Source organism: Barbus barbus, assembly GCF_936440315.1.
Source record: "Barbus barbus genome assembly, chromosome: 3".
NCBI classification, from domain to species: Eukaryota; Metazoa; Chordata; class Actinopteri; order Cypriniformes; family Cyprinidae; genus Barbus; species Barbus barbus.
In genome coordinates this window covers 23,791,055-23,812,729 of record NC_136731.1, presented here as the reverse complement: position 1 = coordinate 23,812,729, position 21,675 = coordinate 23,791,055, and the positions used below count along the sequence as shown (strand labels likewise).

At 39.9% G+C, this 21,675-nt stretch overlaps 1 protein-coding gene and 1 pseudogene across 3 annotated transcripts; both read left to right on the top strand.

Moving 5' to 3' along the window:
• Positions 1-825: 825 nt before the first annotated feature.
• LOC306857358 (uncharacterized protein) lies at positions 826-6,808 on the top strand. Of its 2 annotated transcripts, XR_013783101.1 has the most exons (5): positions 826-916; positions 1,243-1,340; positions 3,208-3,334; positions 4,501-6,412; positions 6,562-6,803. XR_013783101.1 is itself a non-coding variant. In XM_079397267.1 (4 exons), exons 2-4 carry the CDS (start codon positions 1,244-1,246, stop codon positions 4,769-4,771), a joined length of 495 nt encoding a protein of 164 aa, XP_079253393.1. In that variant the 5' UTR covers positions 826-916; position 1,243; the 3' UTR covers positions 4,772-6,808. The 2 variants fall into 2 exon arrangements, 1 of the variants encoding a protein (XP_079253393.1); XM_079397267.1 differs by having other exon boundaries at positions 4,501-6,808.
• Positions 6,809-9,057: 2,249 nt separating this feature from the next.
• LOC306849152 (adenine nucleotide translocase lysine N-methyltransferase-like) lies at positions 9,058-21,556 on the top strand (annotated as a pseudogene). The gene is made up of 6 exons: positions 9,058-9,204; positions 9,285-9,305; positions 10,980-11,063; positions 11,578-11,721; positions 20,885-20,935; positions 21,059-21,556. The product of its transcript is annotated as an adenine nucleotide translocase lysine N-methyltransferase-like (transcript).
• The last annotated feature ends 119 nt before the right edge of the window (positions 21,557-21,675 follow it).

The window sequence follows — 21,675 nt, the reverse complement described above, 5'->3', positions numbered from 1 at the left end:
ACTAGCTAACTAACACAATTATCTGTTATTGCAAATAAACTCATCAAATTGTGAAAACATAAAATATATATATATTTTTTAATAACTCTTGAGACTTAAATGAACTCAACTTTGGATTAGATGGTTCAGTAACACTATAGGGACCAATTCTCACTATTAACTTATTAGCATGCCTATTATTAACATACTGGCTGTTTATTAGTACTCATAAAGCACATATTCTGCATGACCATATTCTACATCCCTAATCCTACCCAATACCTAAACTTAACAGCTACCTTACTACCTATTAATAAGCAGCAAATTAGGAATTTTTTGAGGGAAAAGTCATAGTTAATGGATGGTTAATAGCGAGCACTGGACCTTAAAATAAAGTGTGACTGATGTTTCTCCTATGATTCTGCACTACAGTAAGAGAAAATAGCTGTAAAATGAATGTGGATAGCAGTTCAGGTCAGTGCAGGTCTTACAAGTATTTTCATGAGAAATGTTTTTCATAATTCATATTGATATCTCTAAGATGTTGGCATCTTGGCAAATCTGAGCAGAGTTTGACATCTCTTCTGAAGCTAAAGAAGACACGTGAGTTTATTCTTTTCTCTGAGTCTTTTTCTCAGGAGAAACATCTGAGAAGCAGGAGAAGTAAGAAGTCTCCATAACATCTTTCCTGTGTAGAAACAATTAAGATATCTCTTTTTTTTCTGTTTCTCATAATGTGAGCAGTGATGTCATGTATCTGTGCTGTTTATCTCAGTTGAGGGGGTGGGAACAGGTTGAGGGAAGGATTTTGGACTGGTATATTGCTATAAGACTGCAGACGCACTTATGTTTCTTCGCTTGAACCACAATAACAGGGATTATTTCATGCTCGCATCTCCGCTGACCACTAGAACAAACCTCCAGCACAGGAACTGAGGTATTTACTCTGGACCACAACTCAAATATGATTCCAGCACACAATCTGACCTTTTAGTATTCCAGTGAGATCTTGTTTGGAGCATTTTTAGTCTTTGCAGATGCTCTGCATTTTCTGCAGCTGCTCGATATTTTCCCTGAATGCTCTCACAGCATGCCCATCAACAATCTGTTTACCAGACCAGTAAATTAAGCTCTTCGTCACATTTTATTTAACTCAGTCCAGCGCTGAAGTGTTGAAAACTCTTATAAATGTCAGACTGAGTGTTTGCGGTAGATGCTGTAGGTTTGTACCCATCCTGACATCACTGTTGTTTCTCTGAGGAGGATGAGGATGAAGAGCGCTCTGAACTTGCTGTCTCTGGTCTGTCTGTGTGCCGCACAAAAGAAATGGACCCAGGACACGTCTGAGTGGGACCACCGAGGTAAAATTTCTTGAAATTTACATTGGTGTTTTCTGTTAGTTTGCACAGGTGGATTGAGGAACTGTAAGAAAAATCCTGATTTATCTGCCATTTCACTATTAGAGAAAAGATGTGAGGATTTTCTGAAAAGGCTAAACTTTCAGAAAATGTTGTTTATCCATCTCAGGATGTCAAAATGAAAGATTATATGTGATGTTTCACACATATTTCATCTGGGGGTTGAGATTTCTACTGTTGTGACCCATACTTTAGACATGCACTGTAAAAAAAGAAAATATGCTGGGTAATTTTCAGCCAGGGCATTAACATTATCCATTAATTGTACAGACATTTTGGTTAACTCTATAACACAACACTTGTGAAAAATAAATACGGAAAATTCCTTCATATTAATATAGTACATTGTGCCCTATTTTTACAGTTTATTTATTTCTTTTTACAGTTTATGAATACAATATAAACTCTAATTTGTGTGATTTTTGTTATTTTCTAGCAATGAAAACTAAATAAATACATTAATAAAATACTAAGTTACTGATTTAAATGAAAAAATAAATAAAAATTCCAGAATGGATCAGAGTTATTATATTATATTATATTATATTATATTATATTATATTATATTATATTATATTATATTATATTATATTATATTATATTATATTATATTATATTATATTATATTATTTTATATTATAGGGCTGTCAATCGATTCAAATTTTTAATCGTTGTTAATAGTTTTAATCGTGTTATTAACGCGTTGACTTTGACAGCACTATACATTATATTATATTACATCATATTATATTATAGCTAAAGCTAAAACCATGAAGAAGTTTCATTACTTGACTTAAAATAAACTTTAACTAACACAACTATATACCAAATAATACAAGTATAAAATAAACTAATTTTAACAATAATAATAATAATAAATCATTTTTATTTCTGCTAGGTACCATGACAACAATTTTCATTTGAATTTAGTTTAACTTGATGTACTAAAATAACTCATAGGCTACTAAAGCTGAAATGAAATAAGTATAAAAGATATTTGGAAATACATACATATATATTAAATTTTTTTTGAAAGATTTGAGAAATTTATATATATAAAACCTTATTCAACTCAAATTCATAAAACCTAAACTAAAATTAAAATGAAAATAAAATATAAAAATAAAAACGAATTCAAAATATGACTGAAATTCAAATAAATAAATATTAAAATTAATTTATTAAATAAAGATAATAAAATAACACTGGCTGCTAGTTTGTTGGTTTGCAGTAATGAATGAGCTTGTAAAGAAAAAAAATATGCATTTGGCCATGGTTAATTATGGTTGATCATTTTTATTACATAAACTTTGGCAGTAGAGTTGAACGGTTGATCTTGGCAATTCCAGTACCTTTATAACTTAAAGAAAAAAATTATAATCTGACTCCAATTAGTACCCTACTTATATTCATGGAAAGTGCCTATTGTTATTTTATAAACAATGTAAATATGTTAGAAGGGACCCTTGAGAAATAAAAAATAATTAAAAATAATTTGGGATGCAGAAATCACAAGTTTTATATATTATTTGCTTGAATGCACCTCTCACCTCTGGTTGTGAGCCTACCTGATACTGACTGAAATTATGTAAAATCTAAAGCTAAAAGATAATAAATTAAGAAAAATTTGGAATAAATTAAATTAAGTAAATACAGTCCCAAAGACATGCGTCAAAGGTGTTTAGCCTCCTCCTTCAGCACACTGATGAATATGTGCTGAACATACAGTATCAATATGACAGATATGATACAAAGCATCTTTAAATGGGCTTTCTTATAAACTCAATCTGAAGTTTCTTCTGTGTCTCAGACAAACCAAACAGCAGGAGCTGTTCAAACCTGACGCAGGTGCTGGACAACTGGAAATACGCCATCATGTACCAGGTGAAGGACATGCTGGTCAACGATCACGCGTCCATCTTACCAGAATACGTCAGGTGGGCTGTGAAATGTTGTGGTGACTTTTGACGGTGTTTGGTTTCATGAAACCAGGTCTGGTCTGTCCATGGCACGCATATTGCAGTCCACTCCAGCCTCAGGCCATCTGGACATTTTCTCTGTGACATTTTTTCATTTTTCGCAGCAACTAGAGAAAATTGGGATCATATGGCAAAAAAGGAAATGATCATTAATCCAAAATATGCTTTGACTAAAATAAACCACCTAATCCACACAATATGTGCTTTCTCTAAAGTGCAGGACCTTTGATCCCCAGCCTAATGTCTGCTCAGCAGCTTCAAGCACCATTAATCACGCATGAACGAGTTCTTGTGCATAATTACTGCCTCATTCCTAACTAGTATACTGCTAGTTATCTACAAATCATCTAAATGTGTCACTGCGGTTTAATCCAGGTCCTGTCATCCATACACTACATTGACTGAAATACGATCACAATGCAGCACAATTCCAGCCATGGGTTGTTGAAATTTTAGGTGAATTTAATATGAAAATGTATATGGACATATAAAGTTTATTTTTTAAGACACAGCTTTTCTATTTTTATTGTAAATAATTAATCTAAACTGAGAACAAATGTTGTTAAAATTACTTTAAGAATTAATAGAGAAATTGAAATATACAATAATAGAATTTAATTATTAGATATTATTATTATTATTATTGTTATTTAAATTTATTTTTTTGCCTTTAACTACCTTTAAACCTTTCCACAATTTACCTAAACTTGAAGAAAATTGGTGTATTTACTTTGAATTTACTGTGATGTACCATTTTCACTCAGAAACTGCTAGTGAATTACACAAATAATTACATGGCAAGTAACAGACTAAAAGAAAAACATGAAATTTTGAAGTAAAGAGAATGAAATTAAATAAATAAATAAATAAAAATTAAATAATTTGTGTGAAACTTTTTCCAATAATAATGCTTTATTTATTGCTAAGTGGTTAATTACTGGCCCAAATCAAACGAATCCACTCTAAAGTCTATATTATGACCTGTCTTCTTGCAAACCACATGATTTGAAGAATTATTTATGCAGGACAAGTTATGTGGCTACATTTAATTCTTGGCTTTAGGCTTTTAGGACAGACTTATGACCTGCATGTTTTTATGTATATATTTTTTGTTTTATGCACAGGATCCAGCCCCTCTCAGATGCGGTAGGAGACCTTTATAAGCAGTTCAACACTCTTAAGGAGAACCTGGTGAAGCTGACCAACAAGTTTGACAAGATAGAAAGCTTTGTGGATGAGATCCAAGAAGGAAAATTTCCCAGGCCAAAACTTTGGATGCCGCCAAGACACCCTGTCAGGAGAATCCCACATCAGATGCCAGCGAAAAGTCCTGCAAAAGTCCCAGGTAAATCAGTGTGGGCTCAGAAGAGAGCCAGAAGAGGTCCTGGTACTTAACAGACTACAGTAAGTCCAGAGAGGCAGCTGATCAGCTTACTGGATCTGGAGACACAATCACAATGCTTTTCTAATAGTAGCCTGCTTAAACCAGAGATAAGCCTGTCATGTTTAAAGGAACAGTTCACCCAAAAAATTAACAACTGCTGAAAATGTACTCACTCTTTGGCCATCCGAAATGTTTCTTTTTTTCTTCCCTATCACAACAGATTTGAGAAATGTATCATTACATCACTTGCTCAGCAATGGATCCTCTGCAGTGAATGGGTGCCGTCAGAATGAGAGACCAAACAGCTGATAAAAACTCCACAATAATCTACAAGTAATCCACACCACTCCAGTCCATCAATTAACATAATGTGAAGTGAAAAGTTGATTATTTGTGGATTGTGATGTTTTTATCAGCTGTTTGGACTCTCATTCTGACGGCACCCATTCACTGCAGAGCATCCATTGGTGAGTGCATGATGTAATGCTAAATTTATTCAAATCTGTTCTGATGAAGAAACAAATCCATCTACCACCAATCTTGGATGGCCTGAGGGTAAGTATATTTTCAGCAAAAGTTTAGTTTTTGGGTGAACTATTGCTTTACTACAAAGCACATTCTGGGATTTACAATGTTTTATATTACAAAATATTACAGACTTACCTGTCATAAACTGACTATGGGACATACTGCTTAAGAACAATGGGTTATTTGTATAGTGTGAAGGAGTTTGACATTTCTGTATGCACAAATGATTTAATAGAAATATTATGAAAAATGTATATTAGAGCATATCACAAACACGTTAATATTCTAATATTAGAGATATAAAGATATAACAGTGGTAGATATGTGGTAATTTTGAGTTAAACTGAAAAAAACCCAGCCATTTTCAACAGTTCTTGTGCATTATGTACTAAATATTGAAATGTTTACTTTGTCTTTTGCTAATTCACAAGCATTTATAATGTGCATGTAAATACTGTAAACATGGATTTTTATTGCAAATACGAGTATATGTGTAGGTTTTAGCATGTATATCAAGACACATTATTCAAATAATAAGCATATCAGTGCATCTCACTGTTGCATGCTATAATAAGCTATAGTTATCTAAAAATGATAAACAACAGCCCTATTACTGTGGTTTAAAAAAAAAAAAAATACACCAGTGTTGAACAGCTGGAAAAGCTGAATAAAATGATATTTCTGAAATATTTCTGATAGACAGAATCAGAAGACTGAACATCTGAATGCATTTATAGCATTTGTTGAGTTTTCTGCCTAAATCTAAACATGAATATATCATTTGACTTTCATGAAAGCAAAGCAGATGTGCTGGATGAAAGAAACCATTGTTCATTCTTTCCACAAGTGTTTCTTATATACGATGCTGTAACTAGCAAAGCAAAACAATATTCTTACAATATTTCATGCTACATGCATAACAGAGCAAAGCAAAACAATATTCTTACAATATTTCATGCTACATGCATAACAGAGCAAAGCAAAACAATATTCTTACAATATTTCATGCTACATGCATAACAGAGCAAAGCAAAACAATATTCTTACAATATTTCATGCTACATGCATAACAGAGCAAAGCAAAACAATATTCTTACAATATTTCATGCTACATGCATAACAGAGCAAAGCAAAACAATATTCTTACAATATTTCATGCTACATGCATAACAGAGCAAAGCAAAACAATATTCTTACAATATTTCATGCTACATGCATAACAGAGCAAAGCAAAACAATATTCTTACAATATTTCATGCTACATGCATAACAGTTTCTTTCATATGTTGAATTGTTAGGAATTAACAATTAGGAGGAATTGTTATTTTGCATCTAAACGTGTCTTGTCTGAATAAGGATAATTGTCTGAATAAGGATAAACAATGTTTTTTTTTTTTTTTTTTTCATGCAACAGCTGTCTGAAGTCTTGATTAATGTAACATTCTTTGTATGGTGTTTGGTTTGAAATAAGCTTTGAAGTTTGAAATGAAAATAAATGGTCAGTGTCAGTCCGACTTCTCTCCCTCAGAGTTCCCCATCTTTATAAGAGCGCCATCATCTGGAAAGATGGAGTAATTAATAGTCAGTAGTATTATTCATGGAAAATTAAGCATATCAGTAAAATATGTGACTTATTCAGCCAACCAGTTAAACAGTGTACATCAAGAAATGTCATAATATAGCAAGCATTTTATGCCACATAGTGTAAAATAATTACTTTAGTGAAAGATATAAAATATAAAGTATATATATATATATATATATATATATATATATATATATATATAAATAAAGAAAGCGGTCATTCCAATTATCTTAAAGAAATGTTTAAATATTTAATATATTTATCTTGTGAGATATTTTGGGGTTATGCACCCCAATGTGAATAATAAATAAATACATTACATACATAACATACATATATGCATGCATACATAGCCTATGATTTTAACGCGTGAGTAGACACGTTTTACATTCTTTTTAAACCATATGACACTTCAATTTTGTAGAAATATGCTCCGACTCGACGGACCTTTATTTTGAATTTCTTTTCCAAAACAGGAAGCTGTCGTCCTGCGCTCTGTTTAGTTTTAGAAATGTTCTTTTCGCTTCAGTGAAGGTTAACTTAGTTGGTTATTTCAGAATGTTACTAAGGTTGTATATTTTTTTCATGTCTCCCTTTAAAAACGAACGAGTTCAACACGCTCAGTGCATGACTTTGTGACTGTCTGTGTTATAAATATTTAGTAAAACTAGCTCCACAGATATGAGTGTTTCTCTACTGGCAAATGTATCTTTATGTGTAAGTTATGTTTTTTTTTTGTTTTGTTTTTTTTGCACTGATCCTGTTCGTAATGAACCTTTTAGCCATAATATGTGTGAAAAAGTCAAATACATTATTATTTGGGTTTGCTGTACAACTGAGAGGACATGTCAATAAAAACACGTCAATAAAATGACGTAATGGCTGTACTGGAAATTATTTTGGTGGTGTAAAAGAGATGAATATGCCCAAGTGTTACTTAACTAAAAGGGAATTATGCGCACATTAAATATTACAATATCCCATGGCAATACATCAGATAGGCCTACAATCTATAAGTGTTTGTTATAAGTGTGTTATAACTTTATATCATTAGTAATTACACTTTCATGAAGGTGTTCTAAAAATAAATAAGTTACCAGATCCCCTATCTGTTCTGTCAAAACATTAAACTGTGCAAACCAGAACTAGTTGTGCTGATAGTGGCACAATATGTGTCTCTGATATACTTACTGCATTGGTCATCAACAGCAACACACACAAACATTTGTTAGGACTCTTCTTCATCAACTAACAATGTAGAAGAACTGAGCAGCCGAATGGTTCAGGACCTCTTTGTTCCTCTAAAACATTGGTCTCAAACTCAATTCCTGGAGGGCCACAGCTCTGCAGAGTTTAGCTCCAACCAGCTCTAAATCACACCTGCTTGGAAGTTTCTAGTGATCATGAAGATCTTGATTAGCTGGATCAGGTGTGTTTGATTAGGGTTGGAGCTAAGCTATGTAGAGCCGTGGCCCTCCAGCAATTGAGTTTGAGACCAATGCTCTAAAATGATAAATAATGTCATTCCTGTAATTAAATACCCTGCACATCTGCAAATTAATCTGATGACTCAAAAATAAAATAAAATTGAATTTCTTCACCCTGCTACCTTCAGGTCCAAGCCTGTAGCTTAAACCACTAAGCCACTTTTCAGGAAGCGGGTACTGTATCAACCCAATATTCAGGTATGTATGCAATATGCAAACGTTTATCATATAATACTTGTTTCTTACTAATTTTGGTACCTGTGTTTGATCAAGTTACACTTACTCTCAAAATATGATGCATTTTGTAGCCTTTTTACTTTCAGCAACAATTTGTAGGGTGAAGAAGTATTTTATTATCCCTTAATCAGCAGAAAAAACTGGCATAAAGACATGATTCCTGTCATCCTTTGAGCCAGATTACAACTATTTGTACAATTTTCAGACAATGTTCAAATGTATGAATGATTCTGAAGTAATTATTTTATGCCTAATCCTGTTTTCCACCTTTTTCACTAATTTCCAGATTGTAAGTTATGATACATTTTGACTTCTTCTTTTTGTCATTCTTAAAATTTTCAGTCATGTTTTGTGGAAAAAACTGTACGTGATGTAACGATTTATAAATATTTTTCATCAGACTGTAAATGTAAAAGATGCAAATCGGACTGTGTGTCATACAGTTCTTATTTCTATAGCCATGGAAGACGACATACAAGAGGAAGTCCTTTCACAGTTCAAAGAGAGGCGATTGGGCGGCTGGAAGATCCTACAGCTGACGGCGGTCTATGCCGTCTGGGCAGGGATCCTCATGCCGGGGTTTCGCTGAGTGCCTCTCAAATTACAGGTGAGATCTGAGGAGTTTGTCTGTGGTAATGCTGCTCATGGGGAGAGGTTTATCAGTCTGTAACTGCTGCTGTGTTCCAGGTGCCTTATGTGCCAGCGAGTGTGGTGGCTTCCGCCTTTTCTATGAAGAATCACTCTCGAATTCTTGGGATTTCGATGCCAGAAAATAGACTTTATAATAACAAGAAAATAAAGCCGAGAAGTCTTCTGCAGAAAAGTTCTCCTAAACGTTCTCTTAGTTTCTCTTTATATAGTCTTTCTTCTAGGTGTGTTCAGAACATTTCATACATGTGCATTTTTCCTTTTTTGGCAATATTCCTTATACATATGTTCTTTCCCTAGAGAGAAGGGGCTCCTAGACGTGTTTAAGGAAAGAAGCCTCCTTTGTATTTCCACATATGTTTCCCATCATGAGGGTCAGAACATTCAATCCATGCGAGCCCTTAACACACAGGCATATGCTTATAATGGAAATATAGCTTAATGCACAAGTCTTTCTCGTTTGGCTCTGTTCGAAGGCGGTCGCATTTTTCTTACCTCCCTCCCTCCTGAACTTCCCTGCTTGCTCTCTTGTATTGTCCTGTCCTCTTAAGAGACTCTCGCTGCACTATTTGCAAAACCGAAATTATGGATCTGATCAACTGGTCTCTAAATGCAATTGACACCATCTTCTCGACTAGGAAAGCGGGATCTGGAGAACCGGAATGTCCCGCTGGGACGTTTGCTGCTGGCTACACGATGGACGCATGGGAGAGATGGCGGGTCGTGTGTCTGGCGGCTCTCTCCGTGGAGGACATTGAAGACATCTTCTTATTCGGAACAATGATAACTGGGTTTCTGCTATTTGGATTAGGCGTTGCCCTAAATTATCAGAAAATTAAGGAGACGGGACTGGCTATCCAAAACCTCTCACGGCTGCCCGTCATGATTGAGGCTGTAGGCAGAGCGGTCGCCTCGGAGACTGAGGCGATTAACCGCAATATGGATTCAATCACGGCTAAGCTCTCGGCTTTGGAAAGAAAAATCGACGGACATGGAGATCAGAATGGACAATGAGAATAGCTGTGAAACTGGAAGACAGCTGTTCGCACTAAGACAAAACAATCTTATCTCTTTCCGGCTTCCCACAACAGAACGGCTTGGCAAGGCCGCTCTGGTATCAACTCTCCGGTGAATACTGCAGGGAGACGCTCTTTCTTCCATTCCCTCCTCCCAAAAACACCTTGTTATTGTCGGGCGCTTGTGCTCTGTCCAAGGTCGTTTCCATGGCAATTGCTATGTCGCATCACAACCTGCGAACTGTGTCGACTGGTTTGGAGTGCTGGCGAGACGGATTTCAAGGCATACGAACTCACACGAACTTACACATACACACACTCATACACCTCCCTACCCCCATCCCACGCCTTCGTCGCTTCATCCTGTCAGGTGTTAACGGGTCCGTGGGTTGGCGCTGCAATGGCTGCTGGCCGGATGGCTGTTTCGTCTGAACTAGGATTACTATGCAAGTTATGTTTCTGTGTTGACTGTGCTTTATGCTGAGGTTTTTTGTCTGTTCTCTCACTGCACCCTCTTCCAAGGACGTAGTGTGAGGACACTTTTTTTCTCCTCTCTTTCCTCATGTTATGCTGTATCTCTTCTTCTCTATTGCATTTCGTTGCCTTGTACCTACATGTGCAATGACAATAAATTGAATCCAATCCAATCCAATCCAATCCAAGTGGTTAAATTCACATTAATTATACTTGATTAATTCATATTTTGACTAATAAAAATCTTCTTCAAGTGAGTAACGTCATGATTCTGCTGAAGGGCCGATCTGGAGGCATCGCTGACCTGGGCTCAGGCGACGGCAGGATTGTGAGTGATCCTCTTACTTTTCTTTTTTTTTTTTTTTATGTTTTGTAGGAATTCTTATTCTTATTATGCTCACAAAGGCTGCATTTTTTTTTATCACAAATACAGTAAAAACAGTAATATTGTGGAATATCATTGCAGTTTAAAATAACTGTTCTCTATTTGTATATATTTTAAAATGTAATTTATTCCTGTTATGCAAAGCTGAATTTTCAGCATCATTACTTCAGTCTTCAGGGTCACATGATCCTTCAGAAATCATTCTAATATGCTGATTTGCTGCTCAAGAAACATTTATTATTATTATAAATGTTGAAAACAGTTGAGCTGCTTCTTATTAAAAACAACGTTTACTTAAAATGCAAATCTTTGGTAAAATTATGACTTTACCATGACTTTTGATCTATTTAATGCATCCTTGCTGAATAATAAAAGCATTAATTTATTAATTTATTTTTAAAAAATGACCAGTGAACAGTAGGGAATATGTTTATGTGTTTGTTTTAATCGTGTGCAGGTGTTAGAAGCATGTCGTCAGGGTTTTTCTCCGGCAGTTGGTAATGAGTTCAATCCCTGGCTTGTTCGTCTTGCATATTTTCATGCATGGAGAGCTGGACAACACAAAAGTGTCTCATATCGGCGAGAAGATGTATTATGTTGTGTGTGTGTATATATATATATATATATATATATATATATACTGTATGTATATATATATATATATATATATTCAAGATTTATTTGCCACATACACAATTATACAGAGTATAACCAGCAGTGAAGTGTAGGTCAGGTCCGCTCCAAGGACAGTGCAATTAAATAGAATACAAAAAACACAGAATGTGCATAAATATTAAGAAAAAGAAAAGTAGAAAAAAAATAAAAGATAAAAAATATAAATATAAATGAGCAGGTCAGTATGTTTGTGTTACAGACATGCCAGGCTCTGCCACCTCCCAATCACAGCGATCCCTATCACCTGAGTTCTAATCACGCTCACCTGTCCCGCATCACGTCCCTCATCACCAGTCAGCTATAAAACCACACACCACCCAGCACATGATGTCCGGTCTCGTTTCTGCGAAGAGGACTTCCTACGACAGCACAAAGCCTGTATTCCCTATTGCTAATCTACTAACCTGTCTCTGTATATACTTACCTGTTCCAGGATCCTGCTCCAAGCCAGTTCCACGATCGCCGGTGCGAAGCTCCCAAGTCTGCGGTGTGTGTGTGTGGTTGCCGATCGTCCTTGGTTCCTCCAGTTATCCCTGCAAGTAAAGATTCACATCATTACTACCCAGTTCAAGATCACCTACTCCGGGGTCAAGAAAGCCGCGCCATCTGTTTACCTCTCTATTGCTTACCTGTCAATAAACGTTCCATTACCTGCTAACCTTGTGTCCTCCGATCTGTAACAGAAGTGGATCCACAACTGGATTTCTCCACCATGAGTTCTTCAGACCCCTTTCAGAAGCTGGTGGAGTTATTTAAACGAACCCTCACCTCAGCATCGGCATCTGCCTCAGCAGTCCCTTCCGGCATCAGCACTTCTTCGGCGGTCACCACCCCCATGGCTGAACCAGCGCCCTACTCAGGCTCGGCGGAGGAGTGCAATGGTTTTCTCCTGCAGTGTTCCCTGTCATTTGAGCTACAACCTCACCTATTTCCCACAGAGAAATCAAAGATCGCTTTCATAATCACTCACCTGCGAGGCCATGCTCTTCGGTGGGCAGAGACCATCTGGGCTCAGGGCGGCACCGTCACTCAGTCATCCCAAGCGTTTGTTCAGCATTTCCGGGAGGTTTTTGGGAAACCAGCGTATGATTCTTCAGTCAGTGATCAACTCTATCGTCTTCGTCAGAAGTCACTACCCATCAAGGAATATGCCCTGCAGTTCAGAACTCTCGCGGCCAACAGCGGATGGAACGAGTGCGCGCTACTTGCCGCCTACCGACAGGGTTTGGAACCCCATCTCCGTCTGCAATTGGCTGCCTTTGATGATTCCCTCGGCCTAGAAAGCCTTATACAACACTCTATCCGCTGTGCCACTCGTATGACTTCCTGCATGGCAGAATTATCCACTGACTTCTCTCATCATCCAATGCCCTTTTGCTCAGCTGAACAGCGCCCTCAGGAGACCACCCCAGAGTCCATGCAAATCGATAATTACCGTCTCTCTGCCCAAGAACGCTCCCGCCGTTTTGCCCAGGGTCTCTGTTTGTACTGCGGAGAGAGGGGACATCTCCGTTCCAGCTGTCCCACAAGACCAGTTCGCCTGGGGGTGAGCGCTATTTCTACAGAAATTCCAAATCGTAAGCCCCTAACCATAGAAGTACGCCTCACCGGCCCTAAAAGCTCCCTCGTAGTCACGGCCCTACTCGACACTGGCTCCGCGGGAAAATTCATCTCGGGCAGTCTCAGCCGCCAGCTCCATCTCTCCACCACCGCCACACCGCAGAATTACCAGATCCAATCAGTCACCGGGAGACCCGTAAGCCGCAGGTATGTCAACCAACTATCCGAACCCATACGGTTGCAAGTAGGAGTTTTACATGTGGAGAATATCCGTCTATTGATTCTCAAAGATTCATCCATAGATATCATATTAGGTAGACCTTGGTTCCTCCAACATGATCCTCACATCTCCTGGCGGAGCGGAGAGATTCTCAGATGGGGAGATTCCTGCTTCGATCAATGCTTCCCAGAAATCCCCAAACCTATCTCCTCACCGCCCGAGGTGCTGGAGTTGAACATCACTTCCATCGAGAGCCCACCTGAAAAGCAATCTGTTGACATACCTGCCTGTTATCGCACCTTCCAAGATGTCTTTTGTCCCACGAGAGCCTCTCAGTTACCACCTCACAGACTTCCTTGGGGAAGTCGTGGCCTAATGGTTAGAGAGTCGGACTCGTAATCAAAAGGTTGCGAGTTCGAGCCCCCGGCCGGCAGGAATTGTAGGTGGGGGGAGGGAATGTCCAGCGCTCTCTCCACCCTCAATACCACGACTGAGGTGCCCTTGAGCAAGGCACCGAACCCCCAATTGCTCCCCGGGCGCTGCAGCATGGCTGCCCACTGCTCCGGGTGTGTGTTCACGGTGTGTGTGTGTGTGTGTGTGTGTGCATTTGTTCACTACTCACTGCTGTGTGTGTGCACTTGGATGGGTTAAACGCAGAGCACCAATTTCGAGTATGGGTCACCATACTTGACAATACGTCACGACTTTTTTTTTTTTTACTTGGGATTGTGCTATAGACCTCCTTCCGGGTGAGTCAGTGCCCCGTGGCCGTATCTATCCCCTTTCAATTCCCGAGCAGAAGGCCATGGAAAAATACATCGAGGAGTCTCTCAAACAAGGCTATATCCGTCCTTCTACATCCCCTGCCTCCTCAAGCTTCTTTTTTGTCGCCAAGAAGGACGGCGGACTTCGGCCCTGTATAGATTACCGCGCACTCAACCAAATTACCGTGAAGTTCCGGTATCCACTTCCCCTCGTCCCAGCGGCCCTGGAACAGCTCCGAGGTGCCACCGTCTTCACCAAGTTGGACCTCCGCAGCGCCTACAATCTGATCCGGATCCGTGAGGGGGACGAGTGGAAGACAGCATTTGTGACACCCACTGGCCACTACGAGTACCTCGTCATGCCCTACGGACTTGTTAACGCCCCCTCCGTATTCCAGGATTTCATGCACGAGGTACTCCGGGAGTTTCTCCACAAGTTTGTACTGGTGTATATTGATGACATCCTTATCTACTCCCAGAGTATGGCCGAACATCATTGCCACGTTGCGGAGGTCCTCCAACGCCTGAGGGAACACAATCTGTTCTTGAAAGCCGAAAAATGCTCCTTCCATCTTCCCTCAGTGCAGTTTTTGGGATACAACATCAGTAGCGGTGGCATCCAAATGGACGAGGGGAAGGTAAGGGCGATCCACAGTTGGCCCACTCCTGACACAGTAAAGGGACTCCAACGCTTCCTGGGATTTGCTCATTTTTACCGTCGATTCATTCAAAACTATAGTACCATCTCTAGTCCACTTACCAACCTGCTCCGTGGAAAACCGAAAACCCTCATCTGGAATTCTGCAGCCACCCAAGCTTTCCAAGATTTGAAGGATGCCTTCACCAAAGCCCCAGTCTTGATTCATCCAGACCCCGAGAGACCTTTTATTGTGGAGGTTGATGCCTCAACGTCAGGAGTGGGCGCTGTCCTTTCCCAGAGGCAGGGGACACCATCGAGACTCCATCCATGTGCCTTCTTCTCCCGCAAACTCAACCCGGCGGAGCGTAACTACGACATCGGCAACAGAGAACTACTGGCCATCAAGTTAGCCTTGGAGGAGTGGAGACATTGGTTGGAGGGGGCTCAACATGCATTCACAGTATACACCGACCACAAGAACCTCCAATATCTCAAGGAAGCCAAGCGACTTAACCCCCGTCAGGCCCGGTGGGCACTCTTTTTCACGAGGTTTAATTTCACTATCTCCTACCGCCCCGGATCCAAAAATATAAAAGCCGATGCCCTCTCACGCCAGTTTGACACCCAGGATGATCACTCCGAGGAACCTGAACCCATACTCCCGGAACAAATATTCGTCTGCCCCATTCAATGGAATCCGGTCCCAGCTCCCTCCACCAATGAGCCCACGAATCCTCCGCCGGGTTGTCCTCCTGGACGGCAGTATACTCCCAGATCCCAACGCACTCAGCTTATCCACTCAGTCCACACATCTCTGGGCACTGGCCACCCAGGGGCCAACAACACCCTCTCGCTGCTACGAGATCGCTTCTGGTGGCCCAACATGGCAGGAGACATTCGGAGGTATGTCCAGGGATGTGCCGAGTGTGCCATGGCGAAGAATCCTCGGCGACTTCCAGCAGGCAAGCTCCTTCCCTTACCAGTCCCTAGTCGTCCCTGGTCACACCTAGGAGTGGACTTTGTCACAGATCTTCCTCCCTCTAGCAACAATACCTGTATTCTGGTCATAGTCGATAGATTCTCCAAAGCCTGCCGACTCATCCCACTCAAAGGTCTGCCTACAGCCCTTGAAACAGCTGAACTACTATTCAACCACGTTTTCCGATATTTTGGGATTCCGGAGGACATTGTCTCGGATCGTGGGCCCCAGTTCATTTCCCGAGTATGGAGATCGTTTTTCAAACTCCTAGGTGTGGCCGTCAGCCTCTCCTCAGGTTACCATCCCCAGACAAATGGGCAAACAGAACGAAAGATCCAAGAGGTGGCCCGCTTCCTCCGAACCTTCTGCCATGGCCATCAGAACTCCTGGAGCCAGTTCATTGGCTGGGCCGAGTATGCCCAGAATTCTCTCCGCCAACCTACTACCGGTATGACCCCCTTTCAGTGCATACTCGGTTACCAGCCACCCATGTTCCCCTGGTCGGGGGAACCCTCTGATGTACCCTCTGTAGATTTCTGGTTCCGGGAGAGCGAGAGGGTCTGGGACTCCGCACACCACCACCTGCAGCGGGCAGTGCGTAGGCGCAAGAGGACAGCCGACCTTCGCAGATCAGAAGCTCCCGTGTACCATCCTGGGCAGAAGGTCTGGCTGTCCACAAGGGACATCAGAATGCGCCTACCCTGCAAAAAACTAAGTCCCAGATTTGTTGGCCCCTTCCCAATAGTTGAACAACTAAACCCTGTCACTTACCGGCTTCAGATCCCTCCTCAATACAGGATTCATCCTACCTTTCATGTGTCACTGTTAAAGCCTTATCACCCCTCTGTTCCTCTGTCCACAGAGCCTGGCCCTCCGGCAGAACCCCCTCTCCCTCTAATCTTGGAGGATGGAACCGTTTATCAGGTTAAGGAAATATTGGATTCCCGACGCCGAGGCGGTCATCTGGAGTACCTCATTGACTGGGAGGGGTATAGCCCAGAGGAGAGATCATGGGTACCCCGGGAAGACGTACTGGATCCGAACCTCCTCGAGGAATACCACTCAAACCATCCAGATCGCCCTGCACCCAGAGGTAGAGGCAGACCGCCACGGCGTCGGGGTTTTCGGCCCTCGGGAGCTGGCCGTGGAGAGGGGGGTAATGTTACAGACATGCCAGGCTCTGCCACCTCCCAATCACAGCGATCCCTATCACCTGAGTTCTAATCACGCTCACCTGTCCCGCATCACGTCCCTCATCACCAGTCAGCTATAAAACCACACACCACCCAGCACATGATGTCCGGTCTCGTTTCTGCGAAGAGGACTTCCTACGACAGCACAAAGCCTGTATTCCCTATTGCTAATCTACTAACCTGTCTCTGTATATACTTACCTGTTCCAGGATCCTGCTCCAAGCCAGTTCCACGATCGCCGGTGCGAAGCTCCCAAGTCTGCGGTGTGTGTGTGTGGTTGCCGATCGTCCTTGGTTCCTCCAGTTATCCCTGCAAGTAAAGATTCACATCATTACTACCCAGTTCAAGATCACCTACTCCGGGGTCAAGAAAGCCGCGCCATCTGTTTACCTCTCTATTGCTTACCTGTCAATAAACGTTCCATTACCTGCTAACCTTGTGTCCTCCGATCTGTAACAGTTTGTTGACTTAAATAGCAATATAAGGAATAGAAGGGATGTGCAAAAAGTTGTACAGGGTATTTACATAGCAGCAATATATATACAGTGCCCTCCAAAAGTATTGGAACAGTAAAGACAAAATTGCTCTGTTGGCTGTGGAGTCAAGACATTTTCAAATATGATTAAAAGATGAATATGAGACAAAACTACAGAATGTCACATTTTATTATTGGGTGATTTAACACATAGATGTTTTACCAGCTAATAAGTTCAGCACTTTTAGAGTTTCATCCCTCTATCTGATGTGAGCATAAATATTGGGACAGTTGCCTCACAGGTCTTTCTAAATGATCAGCTGTGTCCTGTTGCATTAATTCTTCAGATATTAAAAGCAGGGAATGTGTCGTATCAGTTATATCCAATACTTCTGTATTCTGAATCTTGCATTCGATGATGACACACACAAACCAGGATGAAGATGAGGGAGCTGACTTTGAGAGAAAAGCAAGCAATTTGGATGCTAAAAGAAAAGAGGAAGTCAATTAGAGCTCTAGCAAAAACAAAAGGCCATGGAGAAATCAAGAGTTTGGAAACCACCAGCAACCAACAACTACCTGATCGGCTGAGAAAACAGTAGTTGATGACAGACAAATCATAAAAGCTGTGAAAATGAACCCTAAAAGACGTGTCTGTAAAATCACCAACAACTTCCAGAAAGCTGGGGTGATGCTCTGACAATCTACTGTCCTCAGGTGACTTTGACACAGAATTACAGATGCTACACAGCAAGATGCAAACCTCTGACCAGCACCAAAAATAGAAAGGCAAGATTAGAGTTTGCAAAAAAGCACAAAGGTGAGCCAGAAGAGTTTTGGAACTGTGTTTATGGACCGATGAGACAAAGATGAACCTTTATCTAAGTGGTGGAAAAGCAAAAATGTGGAGAAAAAAAGGGAACTGCAATGATCCCAAGCATACAGCCTCATCTGTAAAGCATGGTGGAGGTGGTGTCATGGCACGGGCATGCATGGCTGTCTCTGAAACAGGCCCTCTCAACTTTACTGATGACTTAATGTATGATGACAGTAGCAGAATGAATCTGGAAGGGTACAAAACCATCTTGCCTACCAATATTCAAGAAAATGCCACCAGATTCATTGGGAAGTGCTTCATATTGCATCAGGACAATGACCCAAAACACCCTGCCAGTTCAGTCAAGGAATTTATAAGGGCAAAGAAATGGAAAGTCTGGAGAGGAGCGTAAAGGCAGAAACTCCCCAAAACAAGCAACAATTGGAATTGGTTGCATTAAAGGCTATAAAGTGCGCAAGGGATCTGTAACTAAATAATAGCTTTTAATCTTTTATATCTGCCTTATGTTCAACTGTCCCAATACTTGTGCTCACATCAATGAGTGGGATGAACTCTAAAAGTACTGTTCTTTTTATTTGGTAAAACATGTATGTGTTGAAACGGCTAATAATAAAATGTGATATTCTGTAGTTTTGTCTCATATTCATATTTTAATCATATTTGCAAATGTCTTAACTCCACAGCCAACAGAGCAATTTTGTCTTTACTGTTCCAATACTTATGGAGGGCACTGCATGTGTATATATATATATACACTGATTACATACAGAGATTTTCATATAAGCTCTGAAAGTAGACAAAGAGAACCCAATCAAACAAGTGAGAGAAAAATATTTTCTTTGTCATTTATTAATTCAGGAAAATTATCCAATGTTACATATATGTGTGTTGCAAAAGTATGTGAATCTTTGCTTTCAGTATCTGGTGTGACCCCCTTTTGCTGCAGTAACTGAAGGTAAAGTTTCTTATAAATGCTGATCAGTCCTGCACAATAACATGTAGGAGTTTTAGCCCATTCCTTAGTGCAGAACCACTTAAACTCTGTGATGTTGGTGGGTTTCCTCCTATGAACTGCTTGCTTAGGTCCTTCCACAACATTTTAATTGGATCAAGGTCTGGACTTTGACTCAGCCATTCCAAAACATTAACTTTGTTCTTCTTTAACCATTCTTTGGTAGAAGGACTTGTGTGCTTGGGGTTGTTGTCTTGCTGCATGACCCACGTTCTCTTGAGACTCTGTACTTAAACAGTTTAACACGTTAACGTGTTTTCCTTTAGAATTTGCTGGTATAATTCAGAATTCATTGTTCCATCAATGATGGCAGGCTGTCCTGGCCAAGATGCAGAAAACAGGCCCAAGCCATGATACTACCACCACCATGTTTCACAGATGGGATAAGAATCTTAAGCTGGAATGCAGTGTGTTCTTTTCTCCGAACATAATAGCTTCTCATTTAAACCAATAAGTTCTATTTTGGTTTCATCCATCCTTTAAACTCTGGCTTGTCCACATGATCTTTAGGAAGCAATTTTCTTTTTGGAGAACAGTGGCTTTCTTCTTGCAACTCCGCCATGCACACCATGGTTGCTCAAGGTTCTCCTGATGGTGGGCTCATGAACATTAACATTAGCCAATGTGAGAAAGACCTTTAGTTGCTTAGAAGTTACCCTGGGAACTTTTGCACTCTCGCAGACTATTACACGTTCTGCTTTGGAGTGATCTTTGTTGTCGCCCACTTCTCGGGAAGGTAACAGTGGTCTTGAATTTCCTCCATTTGTACACAATCTGTCTGACTGTGGTTTTGTGGAGTCCAAACTCTTTAGAGATGGGTTTGTAACCTTTTCTAGCCTGATGAGCAACATCAACTCTTGTTTGTGACATGATTCACTTCCACAAACATGATCAGACTTTGATAGTCATTGCACTGACTGGAAACACCTCTGCACAGATGAACTCTAATGTCATCTTTAAATTAACTGCTAATCCAAGAGATTCACATACTTTTGCCACTCACAGATATGCAATATTGGATCATTTTCCTGAATAAATAAATGACACAGAAAATATTTTTGTCTCATTTGTTTGATCGGGTTCTCTTTGTCTACTTTCAGGACTTGTGTGAAAATCTGATGATGTTTTGGGTCATATTTATGCAGAAATATAGAAAATTCTGAAGGTTTCACAAACTTTCAAGCAGCACTGTATATATATATATGTGTGTGTGTGTATATGTATATACTTTTTTTGTACAATATTTTACCCTAACTTTACACATCAACATTATAACCCAAAAAATATCAAACGATACCGTTATTATTGTACACTATCCTAAATGATCATACAAATTCTCATTACTCATACAGAGACAAGATATGATTGATACACAATATTGTGCGTAATGTGTGTATGTGTGTTCCAGGTTGATCTCTCGACATATAAAAATGTCACAGTATTTTTAGCCCCTAGCGTGGTAAGTGATTCATACATCATTAAGATTTTGAATGAATGCAATCAAAGACTTTAATCAATCAGTTAATGTGTTTCTGCATTATATTATTGAGTCCTCATATACTGTGTATTGTGTGTTTATCAGTTAAGTCTTTTACAAAAGAAGTTACTGGCCGAGCTGCCTGAAGATTCTTTGATTGTGGCGGGACGTTCTCCGTTTCCTGATTGGACGGCGTGTAAAGTAGAGGGTGAAGGTCTGGACAGAGCGTGGGCCTATCACATACAAGACCTGAGACACCGCTACCACTCACAAGATAAACATGAGAAAACCAGCTGAGAAACATTTTAAATCTCTGCTTTCTTATTGTTTTATATTCATTTTATCATGTTTTATGAAACTATGTAGTTTAGAATGTTTTTAAAAGATTTAAGCTATATAATAGTGTTTTTATTGTGCTCTCACTCTTAAGTTAAACAAAACATAAGATGTCGAAAACAAAGCTGCTGTCTGTGGGGGTTCCTTAAAGGTTGCGAATCTGTGGATCACTTCCTGTTTCTTGATGTGACCTAGATAATGTTATGTGTACAATATTTCTCTTTTACAGAAAAAAGGAAATAAACCACATTCATTGTGAGTCATCTTATTGAATGTACTGTTTTGTAAAAAGTGCATGTTTGTAAATGTGTTTACTACTCAATCTGCAGCCTTACTCAACATGTGCTTGTGATGATGGGTTGCATAATGTGAAGCAGTTGAGCAAA

Excerpts from the sequence above, each read along its gene's own strand:
- LOC306857358 (XM_079397267.1), top strand. The coding sequence starts at position 1,244 with ATGAGGATGAAGAGCGCTCTGAACTTGCTGTCTCTGGTCTGTCTGTGT. Across the intron at positions 1,341-3,207 it reads GTCTGAGTGGGACCACCGAG|ACAAACCAAACAGCAGGAGC; the intron begins GTAAAATTTCTT and ends TCTGTGTCTCAG. Across the intron at positions 3,335-4,500 it reads ATCTTACCAGAATACGTCAG|GATCCAGCCCCTCTCAGATG; the intron begins GTGGGCTGTGAA and ends TTTTATGCACAG.